This window comes from Panulirus ornatus, chromosome 3, assembly GCF_036320965.1.
Source record: "Panulirus ornatus isolate Po-2019 chromosome 3, ASM3632096v1, whole genome shotgun sequence".
NCBI classification, from domain to species: Eukaryota; Metazoa; Arthropoda; class Malacostraca; order Decapoda; family Palinuridae; genus Panulirus; species Panulirus ornatus.
The window spans coordinates 65,044,735-65,066,126 of record NC_092226.1 but is presented as its reverse complement, the minus strand read 5'-3'; the positions used below and the strand labels follow the sequence as shown (position 1 = coordinate 65,066,126).

The 21,392-nt window shown below is 38.9% G+C and overlaps 1 protein-coding gene across 45 annotated transcripts in view; it reads left to right on the top strand.

The window, feature by feature from the left end:
* The window catches only part of LOC139762916 (CUGBP Elav-like family member 1), a 464,351-nt gene that overhangs the window by 297,614 nt on the left and 145,345 nt on the right, over nucleotides 1–21,392 (top strand). For 22 of the 45 annotated variants that reach the window (XR_011715864.1, XM_071688195.1, XM_071688391.1 and 19 more), the window contains 2 exons: nucleotides 18,261–18,444; nucleotides 19,559–19,687. Coding sequence is in view for 44 of the 45 variants with exons in the window: in XM_071688195.1 (XP_071544296.1) it covers nucleotides 18,261–18,444; nucleotides 19,559–19,687 (313 nt within the window). In the remaining variant the exon portion in view is untranslated. The remainder of the gene's footprint in view (nucleotides 1–18,260; nucleotides 18,445–19,558; nucleotides 19,688–21,392) is intronic. The other 23 variants (XM_071688278.1, XM_071688513.1, XM_071688493.1 and 20 more) reach the window with 5 other exon arrangements.

The window sequence follows — 21,392 nt, the reverse complement described above, 5'->3', positions numbered from 1 at the left end:
TTTAGTTTTATAGAAAATAGCTATTTGCTTTTATCAAGTGCACCTGGACAATATTAAGATAGCTGGAACATATTGGTATGATAATGATTGATATGTTGTCTTTTTCTTTCTTTCCTGTGTATCTTAGTTACCATGATGCCTCAATTAGGAAATTAACTAATGCTTAGATTTGTTTCTTCAGTTGGTATGAGGTTATAATAGAAAGGATATGCTACATTTATATATGATTTTTGCGAAAATGCATGTTGTGGTAAGGAAGATACAAGTGCTTGAATAAAGGAAATGAGTGCTCAGTGTGTCATTTATGATTTTATGTACAGGTGAGCTGGAGCTTATCTGTCATTTATAGAATGTAACCAGTCACTATTATTCAGGTGTTTCATACCTCATCATTCTATATTTATTTCTTTATTTTGAGTTGAGTTCTTTCAGTACTCCAAAAATGTTTGTTGTACTAAATAGAATCACTTTGTATATGAGAGTCCACAGATTTATTATATCATCTCTATGTATTATTTCATATTTTTATGTGAAAATTGTCAGTATAAGATAAAATTTTAATTTTTGTGTCCATAATGCAACACATATTCATATATTCTGTATATACCTTTTACATATCACTCCCAGGATCCTCTTGTATGGGGCCACTGCAACACTCATAAGACTAGGCTCATCCACCAGGGGGGTCAAGAACAGGTCAAGAACTGTGATGATTTTCTGTATTTGTCTTTGTAGGGTTAGAACAGTTGAGGAGAAAGTTCAGTAGACATGAAAGGTCTTGTTTATTTTAAATCAGCATATATGATGCACCTTTTTTTTTTTTTTTTAATTTTCCAAAAGAAGGAACAGTGAAGGGGGCCAGGTGAGGATATTCCCTGAAAGTCCCAGTTCTCTGTTCTTAATGCTACCTCGCTAATGCGGGAAATGGCGAATAGTTTGAAAGAAAGATGTGATGATGGAGAGATGGGACATATTGAGAGTGCAGACAAGATGGTGTAACTTGTACATGTGTGGAGAATATGATTTCAGATTAATGTGTATCTGGTAGAGTGGAGTTTGAATTGGTTATTGGGTAGGGGGCCATATGGTGCTTGTGAAGTCATTTCAGCATAATGATGATACAGTCCAACAGATCCTTGGTCCCTAATCCCCATCATCATGGGGTGTGAAGAATCTCTGGATTTCTGCCTGGCTTTATTGCCAATGAGAGGGAGGACTTAGACTGTAAGAGTACTGCCCCCTTCCACAACCTTTCCCTGTTTGTTAGACTTTCCTCTTTTTCTCTTTATATACCAACATTCATGGTCTCTTGTAACCTCTCCTCTGTTGAATGCGATCTGCCTAGTACCTCTCCTAATATCTCACTTCTGTCTTAGACACAGTTTTTAAATGATGTTCTCACTAGTCCCTTTTCATTTATTTATTTTACTTGATTACCATGTCTCATGTCAGCTAGGTAGTGTCGGGAAACAGACAGTGAATGGCCCATCTACTGATATACAAATATATACACACAAATGCACACACACACACACACACACACACACACAGGTCAACACACACATATATACTTGCATATACATACACATACACAGACACACACATATACACATGCACACACCCACACCCGCCCGCACCCACCCATATCCAACTATCATCTCCACTCAAAATTCCAGTTCAAAGGTGGTGTTTGTGCTTATTCCATTGTCAACACACCTTTTGTATACCTCAAGGACCTTGAGTCCCCAAACTTTAATGTTATGTGGCTCAAGGTCTGTCTCCCAACTATTAGACTTTTCTGCTTTGCCTATTGCTTTCCTAATTCTACAGACATTATATCTTTCTTTGACTATCTAAACTACCATGAGACTGTGGCATCCTCTCACTCACAAGCCGAGATCCTCTACTGTGGGGATTTCAGTGTTCATCATAGGGATTGGCTGAATTCTACCCATATGGATGGTGGAGGGAATGAAGCCCTCACATTCTCCATTGTCAATTAATTAGAGCAAGTATCTCCCACCTTATCCATATTCCTGTCCATTTTGACCACTCTTCTATTATTCAGGATCAGTTTTACACCCTTTGGTCCTTCTTGCTGTTACTGCACAGTCCCATTCCCAATTTGTTCATCTGATCGCACACCCAAAAATGTATTTATTTTAATGGCACTCTCCCTCCAGCAGCCCCCTTTAACTTCTTTTCTGACTTTCCTTGAGTAATAACTGTCTCTTGTATGGTGATACATCTGTCTCCAATTGCATAGCAAAGGTTATTGTTGTGGTAATAGAAGTGTTTATCCTCTCTTCCTCCAAGACAACCTCTTCTTCCAATCCATGGTTAAAGAGATCAAACTGGAAAAACTCTCATTCCTCTTAGTCCCATGCAGCTTTTATCATTGCCCTTAATAATCGCAAGTACATTCTCCATGAGGCAAAGTTTTCCTATATTCAAAGGGAGTGAAATAATCTCTCCTCGTTATCCAGCGATAGGCTTTTCTAGTCTTAAGCTAAAGGCATCTCTAACTACTTTTGTCATTCTACCCTTCCTTCACTTTTCCAATTTGTTGGTACTATAGCTATGTCTCCTATGGACAAAGCTGCTCTTTTTGGTTCTCATCTCTCCTCTAGCTCAAAGCTTAGATGACTCTAACATTCCTTCAACTACTGTTGCTCATCTTACTCATCCTATACCCCTCCCTTTAATTTCCTTTTGGACTGTCTGAAAAGAGCTTTTCTCTCTGGACACAAGCAAGGCAGATGGCATTCATCCCTGTGTACTGAAAGTGTGTGTGTCTGAATTTGCTCCTGTACTTGCTCAGTTATTTCATTCCTGTTTAAAAACCAAAACTTTTCCTTCTTTTTGGAAGCGTGCATTGATACATTCCATCCCTGTGAAAGTCAACCATTCTGACCCCTCTAACTAACATCCTATTGCTTTGATATCTACCATTTTTAGAGTCTTTGAATCCCTTCTTAACTCATGTATCCTTAGACACCTTGAATATCACAGTCTCCTCTCTGATCACCAGTATGGCCTCCGTAAGGAAAGCTCCAATGGTGATATTCGATCCTGTATTACTAATGTTTGGTTGTCTCCAAAAGATTTTAGGGAGTCTTGTGTAGTGGCCCTTAACATATCCAGAGTTTTTGATGGAGTGTGGCATTGTGGGGGCTCCTCTTTAAATTCCCCTTCTTTGTCTTTCCTCTCTCACGGTGCTCCTTCATATCTAGCTTCCTCTTCAGCTGATCAATATCTGTGGTTTTTGATGGATCTCTCTCTCTCTCTCTCTCTCTCTCTCTCTCTCTCTCTCTCTCTCTCTCTCTCTCTCTCTCTCTCTCTCTCTCTCTCTCTCCACAGCCTTCCATTCTGTTCCTTCTTCTCTCACTCAATCTGCATCTCATCATGACACAGCTTCCTCAACAAACTCAGACTTGGACAGGGTATCTTAGTTGGATCGACGAAATCTAGGTAAGCTTAATGCCTCCAAGACCCAGTTTCTATCCATCTCTCCATTGAAAACTCACAACTTCTGTCTCTCCATGTACAGTTCTGTAATTCTACCTCTTGACTTGATGAACATGGTATTACTGTAACATCCTCTCTTTCTTGGAAACCCCACATTTTGGAAATAGCCAAGTTTGTGTCTAAGAAACTAGGAGTCCTAGTCTAGATATTCTTTTCTTCAGAACAGTTGCTCTGTTTATTCAGAGGACTGATTTGTCCTTGTCTAAAGTCCATATAGTATTGTTGGGACTACTATTCCTTCGAACATACTTATTTCTTGCCCTCCCAGATAACATTCTCTTTTCACAAATTCTTCAGTGCTCCCAGGACCTTCACTCCCTTCCCATCCAAAGAAACACTTCTGCTTCCATGGTTCCCTTCACTTCCATGTCCTATCACAGATATCTGAAACACTTCACTTCCCCGATTCAAACTCACATCCCAACTGACTTGCCTCACAACCCTGCGAAACTTAATAATTTTGCCTTTCACATTTACTCTCAATTTTCTCCTTTCACACACTTCCAAACTCAGTCATCAACTTCTGCAGTTTCTCACTTGAATCTGTCATCAGTGCTGTATCATCAGCAAACAATAACTGGCTCACTTCCCAGGCCCTCTCATCCTTCACAGACTGCATACTTTCCCCTCTCTCTTTCCAAGACTCTTGGATTTACCTGTCTCACCACCCCATCCATAAACAAAGTGAACAACCATGGTAACATCACACACCCCTGCCACAGACCAGCCTTCACGTGGAACCATTCACTCCCCTCCCTTCTTACTTGTGCACGAACCTTTCACCCTTGATTAAAATTTGTAACTGCTTTTAGTAGCTATCATCCCACACTGTATATCCTAAAGACCTTCTGCAAAGTATCTTTATCAACCTTATCATATGCCTTCTACAGATCCCTAAATGACACATACAAGTTTATCTGCCTTTTTTTTCTGTATTTCTCACACACTTTTTTTTAAAGCAAAACCTGATTCACACATCCTCAACCACTTCATTCCCTCTGTCAGTACCTTCCCATACAATTTACCATGTGTACTAAACAAACTTGTACCTCTTTAGCTTGAACACTTGCCATTTTCTCCCCTTGCCTTTATATAGTGGCACTTTACATGCATTCCGTCAATCCACAGGCACCTCACCGTGATCCGTACATGAACTGAAAATCTTTACCAAACAATCAATAACACAGTCACCTTTGTTAATAGATTCAGCTGCAGTACCATCCACTTCAGCCACCTTGCCTCATTCCATCTAATGGAAGGCTCTCTTCACCAAACCATTCTCTATAACTCTCTCGCGTTGCATACCACCCCATCGCCCCAGACACCCTGCATCTACCACCCTGTCATCAAACACATTTAACAGTCCTGCAAAATACTCACTCCATCTCCTCCTTACATGATAACAACCTCTTACCATTTTCCCTTTTGCCCCTTCACCAAAGTTCCCATTTGTTCTCTTTTCTTCTGCATTTTATATATCTCCTAAAACATCCCATTCCCCTTGCAGTTTTCTGATTCTCACCCACCTGTGCACCTTCCTGTTGACCTTCTGTCACTTTCTCTTATACATTTCCCAATCATTTGCACTTCTTCCCTTTATGTACCACCCAGATGCCTCTCTTTTATCATTCAGTTGCAGCTTTACTTCTTCATCCCACCACTCACTGCCCTTTCTAAGTTGCACACCTCTCACCTTTATCTTGCCACAAGCATCTCTTACACATGCCGGCTCTGCTTCCCCATATACTTCCCATTTCTCACTCACTCACCTCACTTCATTTATTTTCACCTTTTGCCATTCTGCACTCAGTCTCTCCTGGCTTTTCTTCACTTAAGTCTCTTTTCAAAGCTCATACACTCTTAACCACCCTCTTCATCCCAACATTGTTTCCTCTTTTTTGAAAACCTTTATAATTCTTCACATTTGCCCTCACAAGATATTGATCAAATATCCCACCAGCTGTCCCTCTCGGCACCTTTACATCTAAAAGTCTTTCTTTTACATGTCTGTCAATTAGAATATAATCCAGTAATGCCCATTGATCATCTGTATTACTCACGTATGTATACTTGTGTATTATTTATTTATTTATCATACTTTTTCATTGTCTCCCGCGTCAGCGAGGTAGCGCAAGGAAACAGACAAAAGAATACTTGTGTATATCTCTCTTTTTAGATCAGGTATTCCAATCACCAGTCCTTGTTCAGCACACAACTCCACAAGTTGTTCACCATTTCCATTCATAACAGTGAATACCTCATGCATCCCAGTTACATCCTCCACTGCCACTACTCTTGTTTTAGGGCTAGTGCTATTCCTTCTTAAGCTCTTGTCATCTCACTAACCCCAGACTTTACGTTAAGACATTTCCAAACCAATCTTCCCCATTACCCTTGAACTTTGTTTCACTCAGAGCCAGAACATCCAGGTTTTTTCCTCAAACATACTACGTATCCCTCCTATCTTCTCATCTTGGTTGCATACACACATTTAGACACCCCATCCTGAACCTTAGAGGGGGATGAGCACTGCCTGCCTGGGTCCTTTTTCAGTTCCCTCTTTCAGAAATTGAATTACCAGAGGGGGTGGGAATACAAATGCCAGACAGGCAAAACTAATAAAAAAGAACCATTTACCATTATTATATTTCCATGGAAAGTTCACAATCCTTGGGAATAGCTAACTGGAAATTGATCCCCTGACCAATGGGTGAATTCATGTACCATCTAGGTTGCTCTTCTCTGAACCCTCTCAGTCATATGTTTGTGCTTTAGTTATGGTAACTGGACTTGAGAGTGACTGAAGCTTTATGTTTACTCTTCTTTTCAAGCCTTTATCACAGTATGAAAAAGTCTCGTAATTTTCTTGCCCATTATGAGAGTGCCCTTTAAAAACCTCTGTCTTTGGGTTTTTTGGCTTTAATCATAGAAGCCCTGTTTGGGATAAACTTTTTCTGTTTTTATTTTGGAGGAGACAAGCTGTTTCTACCTTGCTGCCCATGAGGGAACTTTCAAAATTCTTAGATCTTTTTACAGTCTATTAATTTTTCTGATAGTTTACCCCTACATTGTCTTTAAATGTTGTATGAAACTCTTTTGCTTATAGCCTTGGGATGTTGAAGGAGAGTTTGTGAATTACATGTTATATCCAGACACAAGTGTCTTGAAGCTCTTTTATGATAGTCCCTTATGGCTTAAGATAAACCCAAACCCCAGATTTTTGGCTTAGAATGAAACTTAGATTTAGAAAAAGCCCTTCTGTTATTCACCCTTAGAAGCCTTTATTAAGATAGTACCATGACTTATGCTCAGTTAAATCTCAAGAGACCTTTGGACTTTAATGTTAGAGATGAAGATGACCATTTGTTTGTGCCCCTTGGAAATTTGAAACTGTCTCTTGGCAAGAAATTTCTCTAATTGTACTGAGAAATTTGTGTTACTTGCTCAGGGTGAGTTTTACACTAGAGCACATTATGTGAGAAGGATGGCCATTGACTTGTCTACCTTGGAAACTTTTCATTGAGAAAATCAAGGAAAGCGGTCCTTGTGAGCTGTCTACCAACTTTATCAGATGGTACCTTGTGTGACTCTGGGTCTCAGTGTGCCTCCAACTCACCATTGGAGGTATTAATTTTTGCTTTTGGGTTGTCTTCTCTGAAAGTTTCTCATTAGCTTTTAAACTGTGCCAAAAAGAAGAAAAAACTACCTCTGCATGAACAACAAAAAAAAAACTAGAAGAAGGAATTTCTTGAAAAATATATTTTTTATGAACTTTTAAGATATGCATGCAGAAGTATGAAAAAATGAGTCCTTTATCTATCTTTGACTTGCTGTGATGGAGAGTAGCTGCATAGTAGGAGAGAAGGGAATCATGATGATAGGGAGATGTGGATAGTAAGAGGAGGAAGGAGTGATGAGCGAGTGAGATGTTGAACTTAGCAGGGAATTCTTAAGACATTAGGCAGAAATTTAGTCTTGGCTGATGTAAGTCATCTTGTACTGATATCATGTGTTTTATGTCATGGTTAGGATATCTAGACAACAGAACAAGTGAGTAACTGACAAAGAGTAAACAAGTTTATCTAAGAATTACTATAAAGCTTATGCTTCACAAACAATTTTCTTTGTGTTAAACTTCCTTCATGTACAACAGGAAGTAGATAATGCTGAGCAAACAACAATTTATAAGTCTTCCATGCAGACAGGGTTGCTACTTAGGGTTAGAGTGATATCTAAGTGGTATGAGGGGCTTACTGGGACAAATGTGACATACTTTATGAATGCTGAACTTGGCACAGAAATCTTGTCTCAAGTGTACTGCAGTTGATTGTAAGCCATTGAATGATGCATGTGGCAAATTAAGGGTTAGATCCTCCTCCTCCTTATGGATATGCACTAATGTTTGTGGGATATCCCTCAGTGGGTAGAAAGGTATGTTAGAAAATTGAGAAACCTTTTCTCCTGCAATTCCTGGTTTTCTTACCTTACCTTGCCTTCCTTTTAAGTACTTGCTCTTACTTCTGTATTGGTACTTATTATCTGCAGACTGGGAAATCTTAAGAGGTTGGAAGTCAGTGGGTAGACAACATATGCCTCATGGCAGTTGCTGAAAAGACATAGGCAGGCCTTGACCAAGTGAGTGGTTGACATACAAGGTTAGATTGCCAAGGGTGAGTGAAGACTAGTGCCTTGTCACCAAAAATCACGAAGGCTGGACAGTCCTAACTCATAAGTTCTGACGGAATAAATCTCATGTTTGCAGGACACTACTTTGGAAAGAAAAGTTTTTTCAGTTTTCAAAAACTAGAATTTTTTAGAACTTGAAAGCATGCTAAGGAATTTGTAGTTTACAACGTTGTGGGTATAATGTGGAAGATTCTTTATTACAAAATACGGTCAAAATACCTTGTTTATAATTATTCTATGAACTATGGAATTATGGTTAGTTTAAACCGAGCTTCTTCATATTGATAGAACCTCTCTGCATAGTGATGAGCAAAGTGCATTTTTTTTAGATTCACAGTACCACCTAGGGAAAACAGACTTTATATCAGCCAGGGATGACAACTATTGCTGTGTCATACTTTTGTAGGCCTAAGCTAATTGTTAAGAATGTATTTTGTTCTCATTTTTTTCTGGCTGGGCAGGTTCCCAGGTCATATACATTTTAGATTGAAATGTTTAATGACTATCTACCCAACTTAAGCATTGTGCTTGACATTTATAGAATGCATGTAAGTGAATGAAGCCTTTTCTTCATCTGCTCCTGGCACTACCTCAGCAATGCAATAAACACCAACAAGCATGAAAGAAAAAGAAACAGAACTGTCTTCAGGAAATCCATCAGGTTTTGGGAAAACCTAAACTTTTCAGATTTTTCAGTTGGAAGTGAAGTATAAGTTGTATAAGTTGTAACTCTAATGTGAGTGCTCAGCAGAAAGGAAGCTACTTAGTTTTGTAGTCATATGAAATTTGATGAATGAAACCGACCCTAGATTGAGAGGTAAATCTTCAGCCAGCACCAGCAGTCAGCTGAGCTGTAAGGTGTCATGGTTAAGGCTTTCATACTGAATAGAGAATGGGGAAAATTCATCCGAAGCATACTAGGTTAGGTAGATTTGATGCATCTGAAGTTGTTAAACATAAGAGGGAGATTATTTTTTTGTGAAGTTGCTTGGTGTATGTTCTCGAGCAATCTTCTTTTTACACCTTTCACATCAAAGATACACTAGGTTTAGTAGATATGGTCTGAAGCTGTCCAGCATAATTTAGGCTTGGTAGATATTATCTGAAGCTGTCCAGCATAGTATTAAGATTAGTTTTGGGTAAATTTGCTTGATATTTGTGCTCAAGCGATCATCTATATACACCTTAACCCTTGTGAAGGAGAGATGTGTTTCTGGAAAAATATGTGGACACTGAATTTGTGCATAGCAAACCCAATACTGTAGTCCTTAAGGAAAACAGGGATGCATTTCAAGCTCCTTCCAAGGTCTCCTTTTCTTAATTTCCCTCATGGAAAAAGTGTTCTTATTCTGTAGAAATGATTTACAGAGATTGCATTTGCGTCTACTTGTGCTTAAAATTATCTGTTTCTGATTTTGATCTACGCACATTGGCAACTATTTTTCCATTTCCCCAGTTGAATGAAGTTTCACTTTTGTTTTGATCTTAGCATTTATTGACTATGGCTGAACCCCAGCATTTTTGATATTGTCAGTATTCTTACCACTGGGTGTCCTGGGATGTGATAGCTAGTGGTGACCACACTGTAAATGTATATGAACAATTTTGATTTGTGCGGGTGTTTTTCTTCATTCATTTTGTTTATAGTACCAATATTTGTTGGTGAATAATTATTCTTTAATTTTTTTTTTTTACTTACTAATGATAATATTATAAACAGTACAGGGAGAAATAAAGAATTTGTAGTGGGAGTACACTTCCACAACAAGTTTTCTGTCTTCCTGGGTAAGTTGAGAACTGGATCACTTGTTTCATGGTTGTTTTATTACTCATGTGATGTTCTTCCATTTCATAAGAGAGAGATATTTGTTTCAACATACTATTTTGGTATTTGATATGATTTATGTGTATAGGAGAACACTTTGCATGACAGATTCATCATGCTCATCCATGAGGGTTAAGTAGAATATGGAAGGAGAGATCAGTGTCTGTTAGGGCAGAGGTGGGAAATTGTGAAGGTATAGTAGTCCCAAAAGTGCTGTATAGTTGTGGGTCTTAGAACTTTCGCACAAAAGGAAGGAAGATTTTGGACCTGGTGGAAATGATATACCAGAAGCCACAATGTGATATGAGGTAGGTTGATTGTGTGGGTAATATAAGCATAAGAGAGAGATGTGGTAATAATCATAGTCTAGTTGGGAGAGTTGACCAGGGTGTGCTTAAATCGTTTGGACATATGTAGAGGATGAGGGAAAAAAAGACATTAAAAGATCTGTGTGTCGAAAGTGGAGTGACAAAAGGGGAGGGGAAGATTGAAGAAGATGGAACATAGGAGTGAAGAAGTGTTTGAGATATGTTGAGGAGGATGAGAGGCATGCATGGGTTGAACCAGGACTTGTGAAATGGTTAAGTTAGACCATGGAATAGTTTGTGAAACCTCTGGTTGTGGATGGAAGGATATGGTTTCTGTACATTATCGATTTATGAAAGCAAGAAAGTGAATGTATGCAAATGAGGCTTGTCTTTTGTTCCTGACATTACCTTGCTGAGGCAGGAGAGGCAGTTATGCCTCCAAAAGATGGTGAAATATAAGTGTATTTCTGTGCATAGACATGTTAAGTCAGGGATATTCTTACACCTTATTTGTGCCTTAATTCATCTTCGCTGGACTAATGCTCTGTTCTTTGCAAGGTTCAATGGAGCATGGAGTGCTGTTGTGTTCATATGGTCTTTTAGTACAGTGAAGCTTTGTATACATTTTATTGGTCAGATTTTTTTTTTTCAACACTGTTCTCCAGTTATTTGGCCTATTGATGAGGCTGTTGTACTTTATGTGAATTTTCTTGTGTATTATATTGTCCAGACATGAACTGGAGTTTCAAGCTGGTGCTTCCTCATTTTTCTCTTTCTGGGTTCAAAATAGAGTCTCATCATCTAAACTGATTTTTTGCAATCCATTGCTTTGCCTCAATGCAATTTTAAGGATAGTAGGGAGTCATTTCCCATGCAGTTCTGAATTGATTGCAGATATTTACCATTATATATAATTGGGGAAACTTTTGAACATTTTAGCTTTTTTTGTTTTTTCTTTTTTTTTTCATACTTTTCGCCATTTCCCGCGATAGCGAGGTAGCGTTAAGAACAGAGGACTGGGCCTCTGAGGGAATATCCTCACCTGGCCCCCTTCTCCGTTCCTTCTTTTGGAAAATTAAAAAAAAAACGAGAGGGGAGGATTTCCAGCCCCCCGCTCCCTCCCCTTTTAGTCGCCTTCTACGACACGCAGGGAATACGTGGGAAGTATTCTTTCTCCCCTATCCCCAGGGATAATTTTAGCTTTTGTTAAGGCTAAATGGAATACATATGTGTACACATCCCGACTTGCAACAGCCACTGATAGTCCACTATATATACTAACACTACACCATCATTCAAATTTTGCTTTGTTTATATTTATTTATATATATTTATTTTTCTTTGTCGCTGTCTCCCGCATTAGTGAGGTAGCGCAAGGAAACACAAAAGAATGGCCTAACCCACCCACATACACATGTATATACATACACGTCCACACACGCAAATATACATACCTATACATCTCAATGTACACATATATATACGCACACAGACATACACATATATACACATGTACATAATTCATACCGTCTGCCTTTATTTATTCCCATCGCCACTTTGCCACACATGGAATAACAACCCCCTCCCCTTCCCCCCTCATGTGTGCGAGGTAGCGCTAGGAAAAGACAACAAAGGCCACATTCATTCACACTCAGTCTCTAGCTGTCATGTAATAATGCACCGAAACTACAGCTCCCTTTCCACATCCAGGCCCCACAGAACTTTCCATGGTTTACCCAGACGCTTCACATGCCATGGTTCAATCCATTGACAGCACGTCGACCCCGGTATACCACATCGTTCCAATTCACTCTATTCCTTGCATGCCTTTCACCCTCCTGCATGTTCAGGCCCCGATCACTCAAAATCTTTTTCACTCCATCTTTCCACCTCCAATTTGGTTTCCCACTTCTCCTCATTCCCTCCACCTCTGACACATACATCCTCTTTGTCAATCTTTCCTCACTCATTGTCTCCGTGGGACCAAACCATTTCAAAACACCCTCTTCTGCTTTCTCAACCACACTCTTTTTATTACCACATATCTCTCTTACCCTATTATTACTTACTCGATCAAACCACCTCACACCACATATTGTCCTCAGACATCTCATTTCCAGCACATCCATGCCTCGCAACCATGTAACATTGTTGGAACCCCTATTCCTTCAAACATACCCATTTTTGCTTTCCGAGATAATGTTCTCGACTTACACACATTCTTCAAGGCTCCCAGAATTTTCGCCCCCTCCCCCACCCTATGATTCACTTCCGCTTCCATGGTTCCATCTGCTGCCAATCCACTCCCAGATATTTAAAACACTTCACTTCCTCCAGTTTTTCTCCATTCTCCCAATTGACATGACCCTCAACCCTAGTGTACCTAATGACCTTGCTTTATTCACATTTACTCTCAGCTTTCTTCTTTCACACACTTTACCAAACTCAGTCACCAGCTTCTGCAGTTTCTCACCTGAATCAGCCACCAGGGCTGTATCATCAGCGAACAACAGCTGACTCACTTTCCAAGCTCTCTCATCCACAACAGACTGCATACTTGCCCCTCTTTCCAAAACTCTTGCATTCACCTCCCTAACAATCCCATCCATAAACAAATTAAACAACCATGGAGACGTCACACACCCCTGCTGCAAACCTACATTCACTGAGAACCAATCACTTTCCTCTCTTCCTACACGTACACATGCCTTACACCCTCGATAAAAACTTTTCATTGCTTCTAACAACTTGCCTCCCACACCATATATTCTTAATACCTTCCACAGAGCATCTCTGTCAACTCTTATCATATGCCTTCTCCAGATCCATAAATGCTACATACAAATTCATTTGGTTTTCTAAGTATTTTTCACATACATTCTTCAAAGCAAACACCTGATCCACACATCCTCTACCACTTCTGAAACCACACTGCTCTTCCCCAATCTGATGCTCTGTACATGCCTTCACCCTCTCAATCAATACCCTCCCTTATAATTTACCAGGAATACTCAACAAACATATACCTCTGTAATTTGAGCACTCACTTTTATCCCCTTTTCCTTTGTACAATGGCACTATGCAAGCATTCCGCCAATCCTCAGGCACCTCACCATGAATCATACATACATTAAATAACCTTACCAATCAGTCAACAATACAGTCACCCCCTTTTTTGATAAATTTCACTGCAATACCATCCAAACCCACTATATATATGTGTGTGTGTGTGTGTGAGAAATACTTAGAAAAACAGATGGATTTGCATGTAGCATTTATGGATCTGGAGAAGGCATATGATAGAGTTGATAGAGATGCTCTGTGGAAGGTATAAAGGGTATATGGTGTAGGAGTTAAGTTGCCAGAAGCCGTGAAAGTTTTTATCAAGGATGTAAGGAATTTGTATGAGAGGGAAGAGAGGAAAGTGATTGGTTCTCAGTGAATGTCAATTTGTGGCAGGGGTGCGTTAGGTCTCCATGGTTGTTTAATTTGTTTATGGATGGGGTTGTTAGGGAGGTGAATGCAAAAGTTTAGGAGAGAGGGGCAATTGTGCAGTCTGTTGTGGATGGGAGGGCTTGGGAAGTGTCAGTTGTTCGCTGATGATGCAGTGCTGGTGGCTGATTCAGGTGAGAAACTGCAGTAGTTGGTGACTGAATTTGGTAAAGTGTGTGAAAGAAGAAAGCTGAGAGTAAATGTGGATTAGAGCAAGGTTATTAGATACAGTAGGGTTGAGGGACAAGTCAACTGGGAGGTAAGTTTGAATGGAGAAAGACTGGAGGAAGTGAAGTGTTTTAGATATCTGGGAGTGGATTTGGCAGCGGATGGAACCATGGAAGTGGAAGTGAGTCACCGGGTGGGTTAGAGGTTGAAAGTTCTGGGGGCGTTGAAAAATTTGTGGAAGGCGAGAGCATTACCTCAGAAAGTAAAAATGGGTATGTTTGAAGGAATAGTGGTTCCAACAATGTTATATGGTTGCGAGGCTTGGGCTATAGATAGAGTTGTGCGGAGGAGGGTGGATGTGTTGGAAATGAGATGTTTGAGGACAATATGTGGTGTGAGGTTGTTTGATTGAGTAAGTACTGAAAGGGTAAGAGAGATGTGAGGTTATAAAAAGAGTGTGGTTGAGAGAGCAGAAGAGGGTGTATTGAAATGGTTTGGTCACATGGAGAGAATGAATGAGGAAAGATTGACAAAAAGGATATATGTGTCAGAGGTGGAGGGAACGAGGAGAAGTGGGAGGCCAAATTGTAGGTGGAAGGATGGAGGGAAAAAGATTTTGAGTGATCGGGGCCTGAACATGCAGGAGGGTGAAAGGTATGCAAGGAATAGAGGGAATTGGAATGATGTGGTATACCGTGGTCGACATGCTGTCAGTGGATTGAACCAGGGCATGTGAAGCGTCTAGGTTAAACCATGGAAAGTTTTGTGGGGCCTGGATGTGGAAAGGTAGCTGTGGTTTTGGTGCATTATACATGACAGCTAGAGACTGAGTGTGAACGAATGTGGCCTTTGATGTCTTTTCCTGGCACTACCTTGCACATGAGTGGGGAAGGGGTTGTCGTTCCATGTGTGGCGGGGTGGCAACAGGAATGAATGAAGGAAGCAAGTATGAATTATGTACATGTGTATATATATATGTATATGTCTTTGTATGTATATAAATGTATGTTGAAATGTATAGGTATGTATATATGCGTGTGTGGACGTTTATGTATATACATGTGTATGTGGGTGGGTTGGGCCATTCTTTCGTCTTTGTCCTTGCGCTACCTCGCTAATGCATTATTCATTTATTATACTCTGTCGCTGTCTCCTACGTCAGCAATGTAGTAGCGTAAGGAAACAGACGAAAGAATGGCCCAACCCACCCACATACACATGTATATACATACACGTCCACACACGCACATATGCATACCTATACATCTCAACGTATACATATATATACACACAGACATATACTTATATACACATGTACATAATTCATACTGTCTGCCCTTATTCATTACCTTCCCCACCCCGCCAGACATGAAATGACAACCCCCCTCCCCCTTACGTGTGTGAGGTAGCGCTAGGAAAAGACAACAAAGGCCACATTCGTTCACACTCAGTCTCTAGTTGTCATGTATAATGCACCAAAACCACAGCTCCCTTTCCACATCCAGGCCCCACAAAACTTTCCATGGTTTACCCCAGACACTTCACATGCCATGGTTCAATCCATTGACAGCACGTCGACCCCGGTATACCACATTGTTCCAATTCACTCTATTCCTTGCCCGCCTTTCACCCTCCTGCATGTTCAGGCCCCAATCACTCAAAATCTTTTTCACTCCATCTTTCCATCTCCAATTTGGTCTCTCACTTCTCGTTCCCTCCACCTCTGACACATATATCCTCTTGGTCAACCTTTCCTCACTCATTCTCTCCATGTGACCAAACCATTTCAAAATACCCTCTTCTGCTCTCTCATCCACACTCTTTTTATTACCACACATCTCTCTTACCCTTTCATTACTTACTTGATCAAACCACCTCACGCCACATATTGTCCTCAAACATCTCATTTCCAGGATATCCACCATCTTGCACACATTCTATCTATATGTTCCCTTGTCTTATGCCTCTTAAACATATAACATTGTTGGAACCACTATTCCTTCAAATATACCCATTTTTGCTTTACAAGATAACTTTCTCGACTTCCACACATTTTTCAATGCTCCAAGAACTTCGCCCACTTCCCCACCCTATGATTCACTTCCGCTTCCATGATTCTATCGCTGCCAAATCCATTCCCAGATATCTAAAAAACTTCACTTCCTCCAGTTTTTCTCCATTCAAACTTACCTCCCAGTTGACTTGTCCCTCAACCCTACTGTACCTAATAGCCTTACTCTTATTCACATTTACTCTCAACTTTCTTCTTTCACACACTTTACCAAACTCAGTCACCAGCTTCTGCAGTTTCTCACATGAATCAGCCACCAGGGCTGTATCATCAGCGAACAACAATCGACTTACTTCCCAAGCTCTCTCATCCACAACAGACTGCATACTTGCCCCTCTTTCCAAAACTCTTGCATTCACCTTCCTAACAACCCCATCCATAAACAAATTAAACATCCATGGAGACATCACACACCCCTGCTGCAAACCAACATTCACTGAGAACCAGTCACTTTTCTCTCTTCGTACTCATACACATGCCTTACAACCTCGATAAAATCTTTTCACTGCTTCCAACAACTTGCCTCCCACCATATATTCTTAATACCTTCCACAAAGCATCTCTATCAACCCTATCATATGCCTTCTCCAGATCCATAAATGCTACATACAAATCCATTTGCTTTTCTAAGTATTTCTCACATACATTCTTCAAAGCAAACACCTGATCCACGCATCCTCTACCACTTCTGAAACCACACTGCTCTTCCCCAATCTGATGCTTTGTATATGCCTTCACCCTCTCAATCAAAACCCTCCCATACAATTTTTCAGGAATACTCAACAAACTTATACCTCTGTAATTTGAGCACTCACTTTTATCCCCTTTTCCTTTGTACAATGGCACTCTGCAAACATTCTGCCAATCCTCAGGCACCTCGTCATGAATCATACATACATTAAATAACCTTACCAACCAGTCAACACTACAGTCACCCCCTTTTTTAATAAATTCCACTGCCATACCATCCAAACCCACTGCCTTGCCAGCTTTCATCTCCCGCAAAGCTTTTTGCAACCTCTTCTCTGTTTACCAAATCATTCTCCCAAACCCTCTCACATTGCACACCATCTCGACCAAAACACCCTATATCTGCCACTCTATCATCAAACACATTCAACAAACCTTCAAAATACTCACTCCATCTCCTTCTCACATCACCACTACTTGTCATCACCTCCCCATTAGCCCCCTTCACTGATGTTCCCATTTGTTCCCTTGTCTTATGCACTTTATTTACCTCTTTCCAAAACATCTTTTCATTCTCCCTAGAATTAATGATACTCTCTCACCCCAACTCTCATTTGCCCTCTTTTTCACCTCTTGCACCTTCCTCTTGACCTCCTGCCTCTTTCTTTTATACATCTCCCACTCATTTGCATTTTTTCCCTGCAAAAATCATGCAAATGCCTCTCTCTTCTCTTTCACTAATAATCTTACTTCTTCATCCCACCACTCTACCCTTTCTAACATTTTCTTTTTTTTTTCTTTTTCCTTTTTTCTCTTTTAACCCATCAGTTTATGTCTTTTTATACTTGCTCTCCCCCATTGTCTTTACTTGATCCTGTGGTCTTTATTCATTTCAGCCATTATTGTAGATAATTAGCACTTGCTTCCTTTACTTGATAGTCAAACAAATTTGCAGGATTTTTTTTATCAAATATTTTGAGTTTTGGTATTAGGATGAAAAATTTTTAGCTTCTGCTGTGTTTAGAGAGATTATGCTTAGGCATTCCAACAGTCACTAAAGGAAAAATTATGCATGATATAGATATATAGAAATTGAACTTATAGCAACTATTTTGATGCTTTATTTCTCAGAGTTTGACCTAGAATTGCAACATGCTTTGAATTTGGATTATAGCTGTCTCCTGTCTCCTGTTAAGAGCATAATATTGTGGATACTTTTTTCTACATAATTCTTATTTTATGGTTAGAAAAGACAAAGGGAACTTAATTTGAGACATGAACGAAGTGTTCCCTACTATTTCAGGTAATTACTTGTGTTTAATTGTAAGTTCATAAAAATTCTTTCTCCCTTAACTCAGTTTTCTGTGTTGATTATTTAGTTTTATGTTTAAGTTTTAATATTAACTTTTTAGTTACTCCCTTTCCATAATATTTATTTTCACTCAAAGAAATGGGAGTCCAAAATTTTAAATTAACGTTGTTTAATGTTCAGGCATACTTACAGTTGCTCCAGCAGCAGATGGGCAGTTCAGCTGGTTCAGGTGCAACAGCTGGTAGTCTTACAAACCAGTTGGGCAGTCTTCAACAGTTGCCTTCCCTTAACAATGTTAGTGTTCAGCAACTCTTGGCAGCCTCACAGGGAAATTTAGCAACTCAACAGATGTTCGACTCACCAGGTACATCTTAAGTCTATGGAATGTTCTAATGATTAGTCACTTGAAATAGTACAAGAGATGTTATTTTCTATTGTTAGCTGGCTTTTATTCCAACTTGATCTAGGCATGATCTGATGGCATGTTCACATTTGTTTATTGTTATCCAGATTTGCTGAACTTACGTACTTCTTGCCCAGGATATTTCCTTATTGCATTTGATAGGAAATAGATACAAATGAAGTTCCTGAATATTTTTTAGTTTCCTTGGACTTTTTTTTTGGAAATTTGTTTTTGAAAGCTCTTAGAGAAAAAAAAGAATGAACATCTTCCTTGACCTTTTTACATCATCTGTCTAGTTTACATATCTTCTCATGATTATACCCTTATCATTAGAATAATCACTGTTATTTCTTTGTACCTTTGGTCTTCTTAAACATCTAATCCCACCCACATCACTTCTATACTGTGCTCTCATATAATTCTTTCCACATGATTATCTTTCTACTTCATATTTGATTTTGTCACACCATTCCTTTTGGAAGTACATATTTCCCTAGATTCTTCTCTTTTCATTCTGTTCTCTCATATTTTTTGCTGTTTTAGTTTTTAAGAATTATTGAAAATTAATCAACATCTGATAACTTTACTTCATGTTGTGTTACTTGATTTATGCACCATTATTTCACTCAGATTGTTTAGTATGAAGTCATTATCTAGATATATATTCACAGTATTAATCTATCCTTAGTAATTATAGTTTCATTATTTTAGTTAATGCTGTTTTTTTTATCAGTCTTTAAGACTGACAAGAAAAGTGTGCAGAAAAAGATTTACATTATGTCTGCTAAAAATGCATTTGAGTTCAAATTTGCTACTGAGCTTTCTCTTTTATCTTGTTTTGATTAGATACTCTAGGTTAGAAAGAAAGAAGTGAAGCAGAGAGCATTTATAAATGACTCCTTTTTCCAACATTTGTGTTCTAGAATCAAATATTTCCTGTAAAAGAAATAAGAGTAGCAGCTGGGGTATATTTAGTTAAGATATATAATGTAAGAATCAATACTTATCCTTAAAAAGATGAAAATCAAGTGATGGCTCCATTTAGAAAAACTAATGGCTTGTCTCCATTCATCAGCAGGATCTCATTCTTTAGGTTTGAGTGGTCTGGGGTCTTTAGGCAGCCTTAACTTGCCAACATCTACTAATGGATCCCAAGACACAAACCTTCAGGGCTTGCTAGCATCTATGAGTTCACAAAACACAGGTAACCAGTGACATATGACATACTGCATGCATTCGTGAGTCATGCAGCTTGGCTTAGAATTTTGCAATTTTTTTTTTCCATTATTACGCTTCATGTACAGTTAGTGGAAGCATATTATGTAAATCTTAGTACCTCGTGTAATTGCCGTAGTTGTTGGTTATATATGCTGAACAACAAATATATGTTTTCTTTTAAGTGACCAAGTGATTTTGATTCCATTCTTTTGTGATAAGACATTTTTGTATTTAAGGATATTATTTTACTCTCATGAGGTCCTGTATCTTAACTTTACCTTTTAAATGTACAGGGCTTTATTTTTTGTTAGCCACTGCATTAATTTTCTCCTTTCATAGCTTGCTGTATATGTCCATTTCTCTGTTGCTATAGAAGTATTTTCTTGCATTATTCTTGACACTTTTTAGTCGTATAGTTGTGGCCCTCAGTGAGTGGTTCCTTCTTGTTTCAAAGAACTTATCAGTATCCATGCTGTCAAATCTATTGAGGATATTAGAAATAGTGATAGTAGTTTTCATCTTAACATGCTTCTTAGATGTATAAAGAATGGAAAGTGTTTATATTAAAAAACTAAGCTTGTCATTAATGAAATAGAATGTAAATCTTTCAGGAATCAATATTCTTAAAGTTATTTAAGAAATAGAATATAAATCTTTCAAGAATCGATATTCTTATCTTTTTTTTTTTTCAAATTGTATCATAGATAGAGGATTTTCAGGTTGTTGATTGAAATGTTTTTAATTTAGCTGTCTGTGGTTTGGAAACACCAATGGCTTGGGAAAAAATTAGAATTTGTACTGGTTGGCAAAGTTTCTATGAGTCAGAAAATAGCCAGTATCCCTAAACTCTTAATATCTTTGAGTAGCCTCAAAGTATACTTGGTGAAATACACCTGTAATGCTTAGAAGACCCAGTCAACTAATAAGATTTATGTTTATATAAACAGGTTATTACTTTTTTATATGTATTTTTTATGAGTTTGTATTTTATGAATTTTTATTGTTATAACAGGTAGGGGAGAAAGAATTTTACCTCTGTATTCCCCATATGTTGTAGAAGGCAACTAAAGGGAGCAAGACTGAGAAACCCATCTCTCATATTTCAATTTCTAAAAGAGGAAACAGAAGCAGTCAAGTGGGGAGTGCTCATCCTCTTCGAAGGCTCAGATTGGTGTGTCTGAATGTGTGTGGATGTAACCAAGATGAGAAGAAAGGAGAGATAGATAGTTTGAGAAAAGAACTGGATGTTCTTGCTCTGAGTGAAACGAAGCTCAAAGGTAAAGCGGAATAATGGTTTGGAAATGTCTTGGGATTAAAGTCAGGGGTTGGTGAGAGGACAAGAGCTAAGGAAGGAGTAGCACTACTCCTGAAGTAGGAGTTGTAGGAGTGTGTGATAGGGTGCAAGGAAGTAAATTCTAGATTGATGTGGGTAAAACTGAAAGTGGATGGTGAGAGATGGGTGATTATCTGTATCTCTGATGCCTATTTCAGTTGGAACTCCTTCAAAGGAGTGGCCATGACAACAGTCTCTCCATTACTAAAGAACTCAGTGCCACTTCTTAGCCTTTAGTGTCTCACCCATAACAGGCCATGGGCAGAGGGCAAGTCTGGTGAAGTTTGCTTAGGCTTCTGCTTGATGTCCCTAATTACTACTACTCTCTAATCCTGCTTCTTATTACTTCTACTTTCCT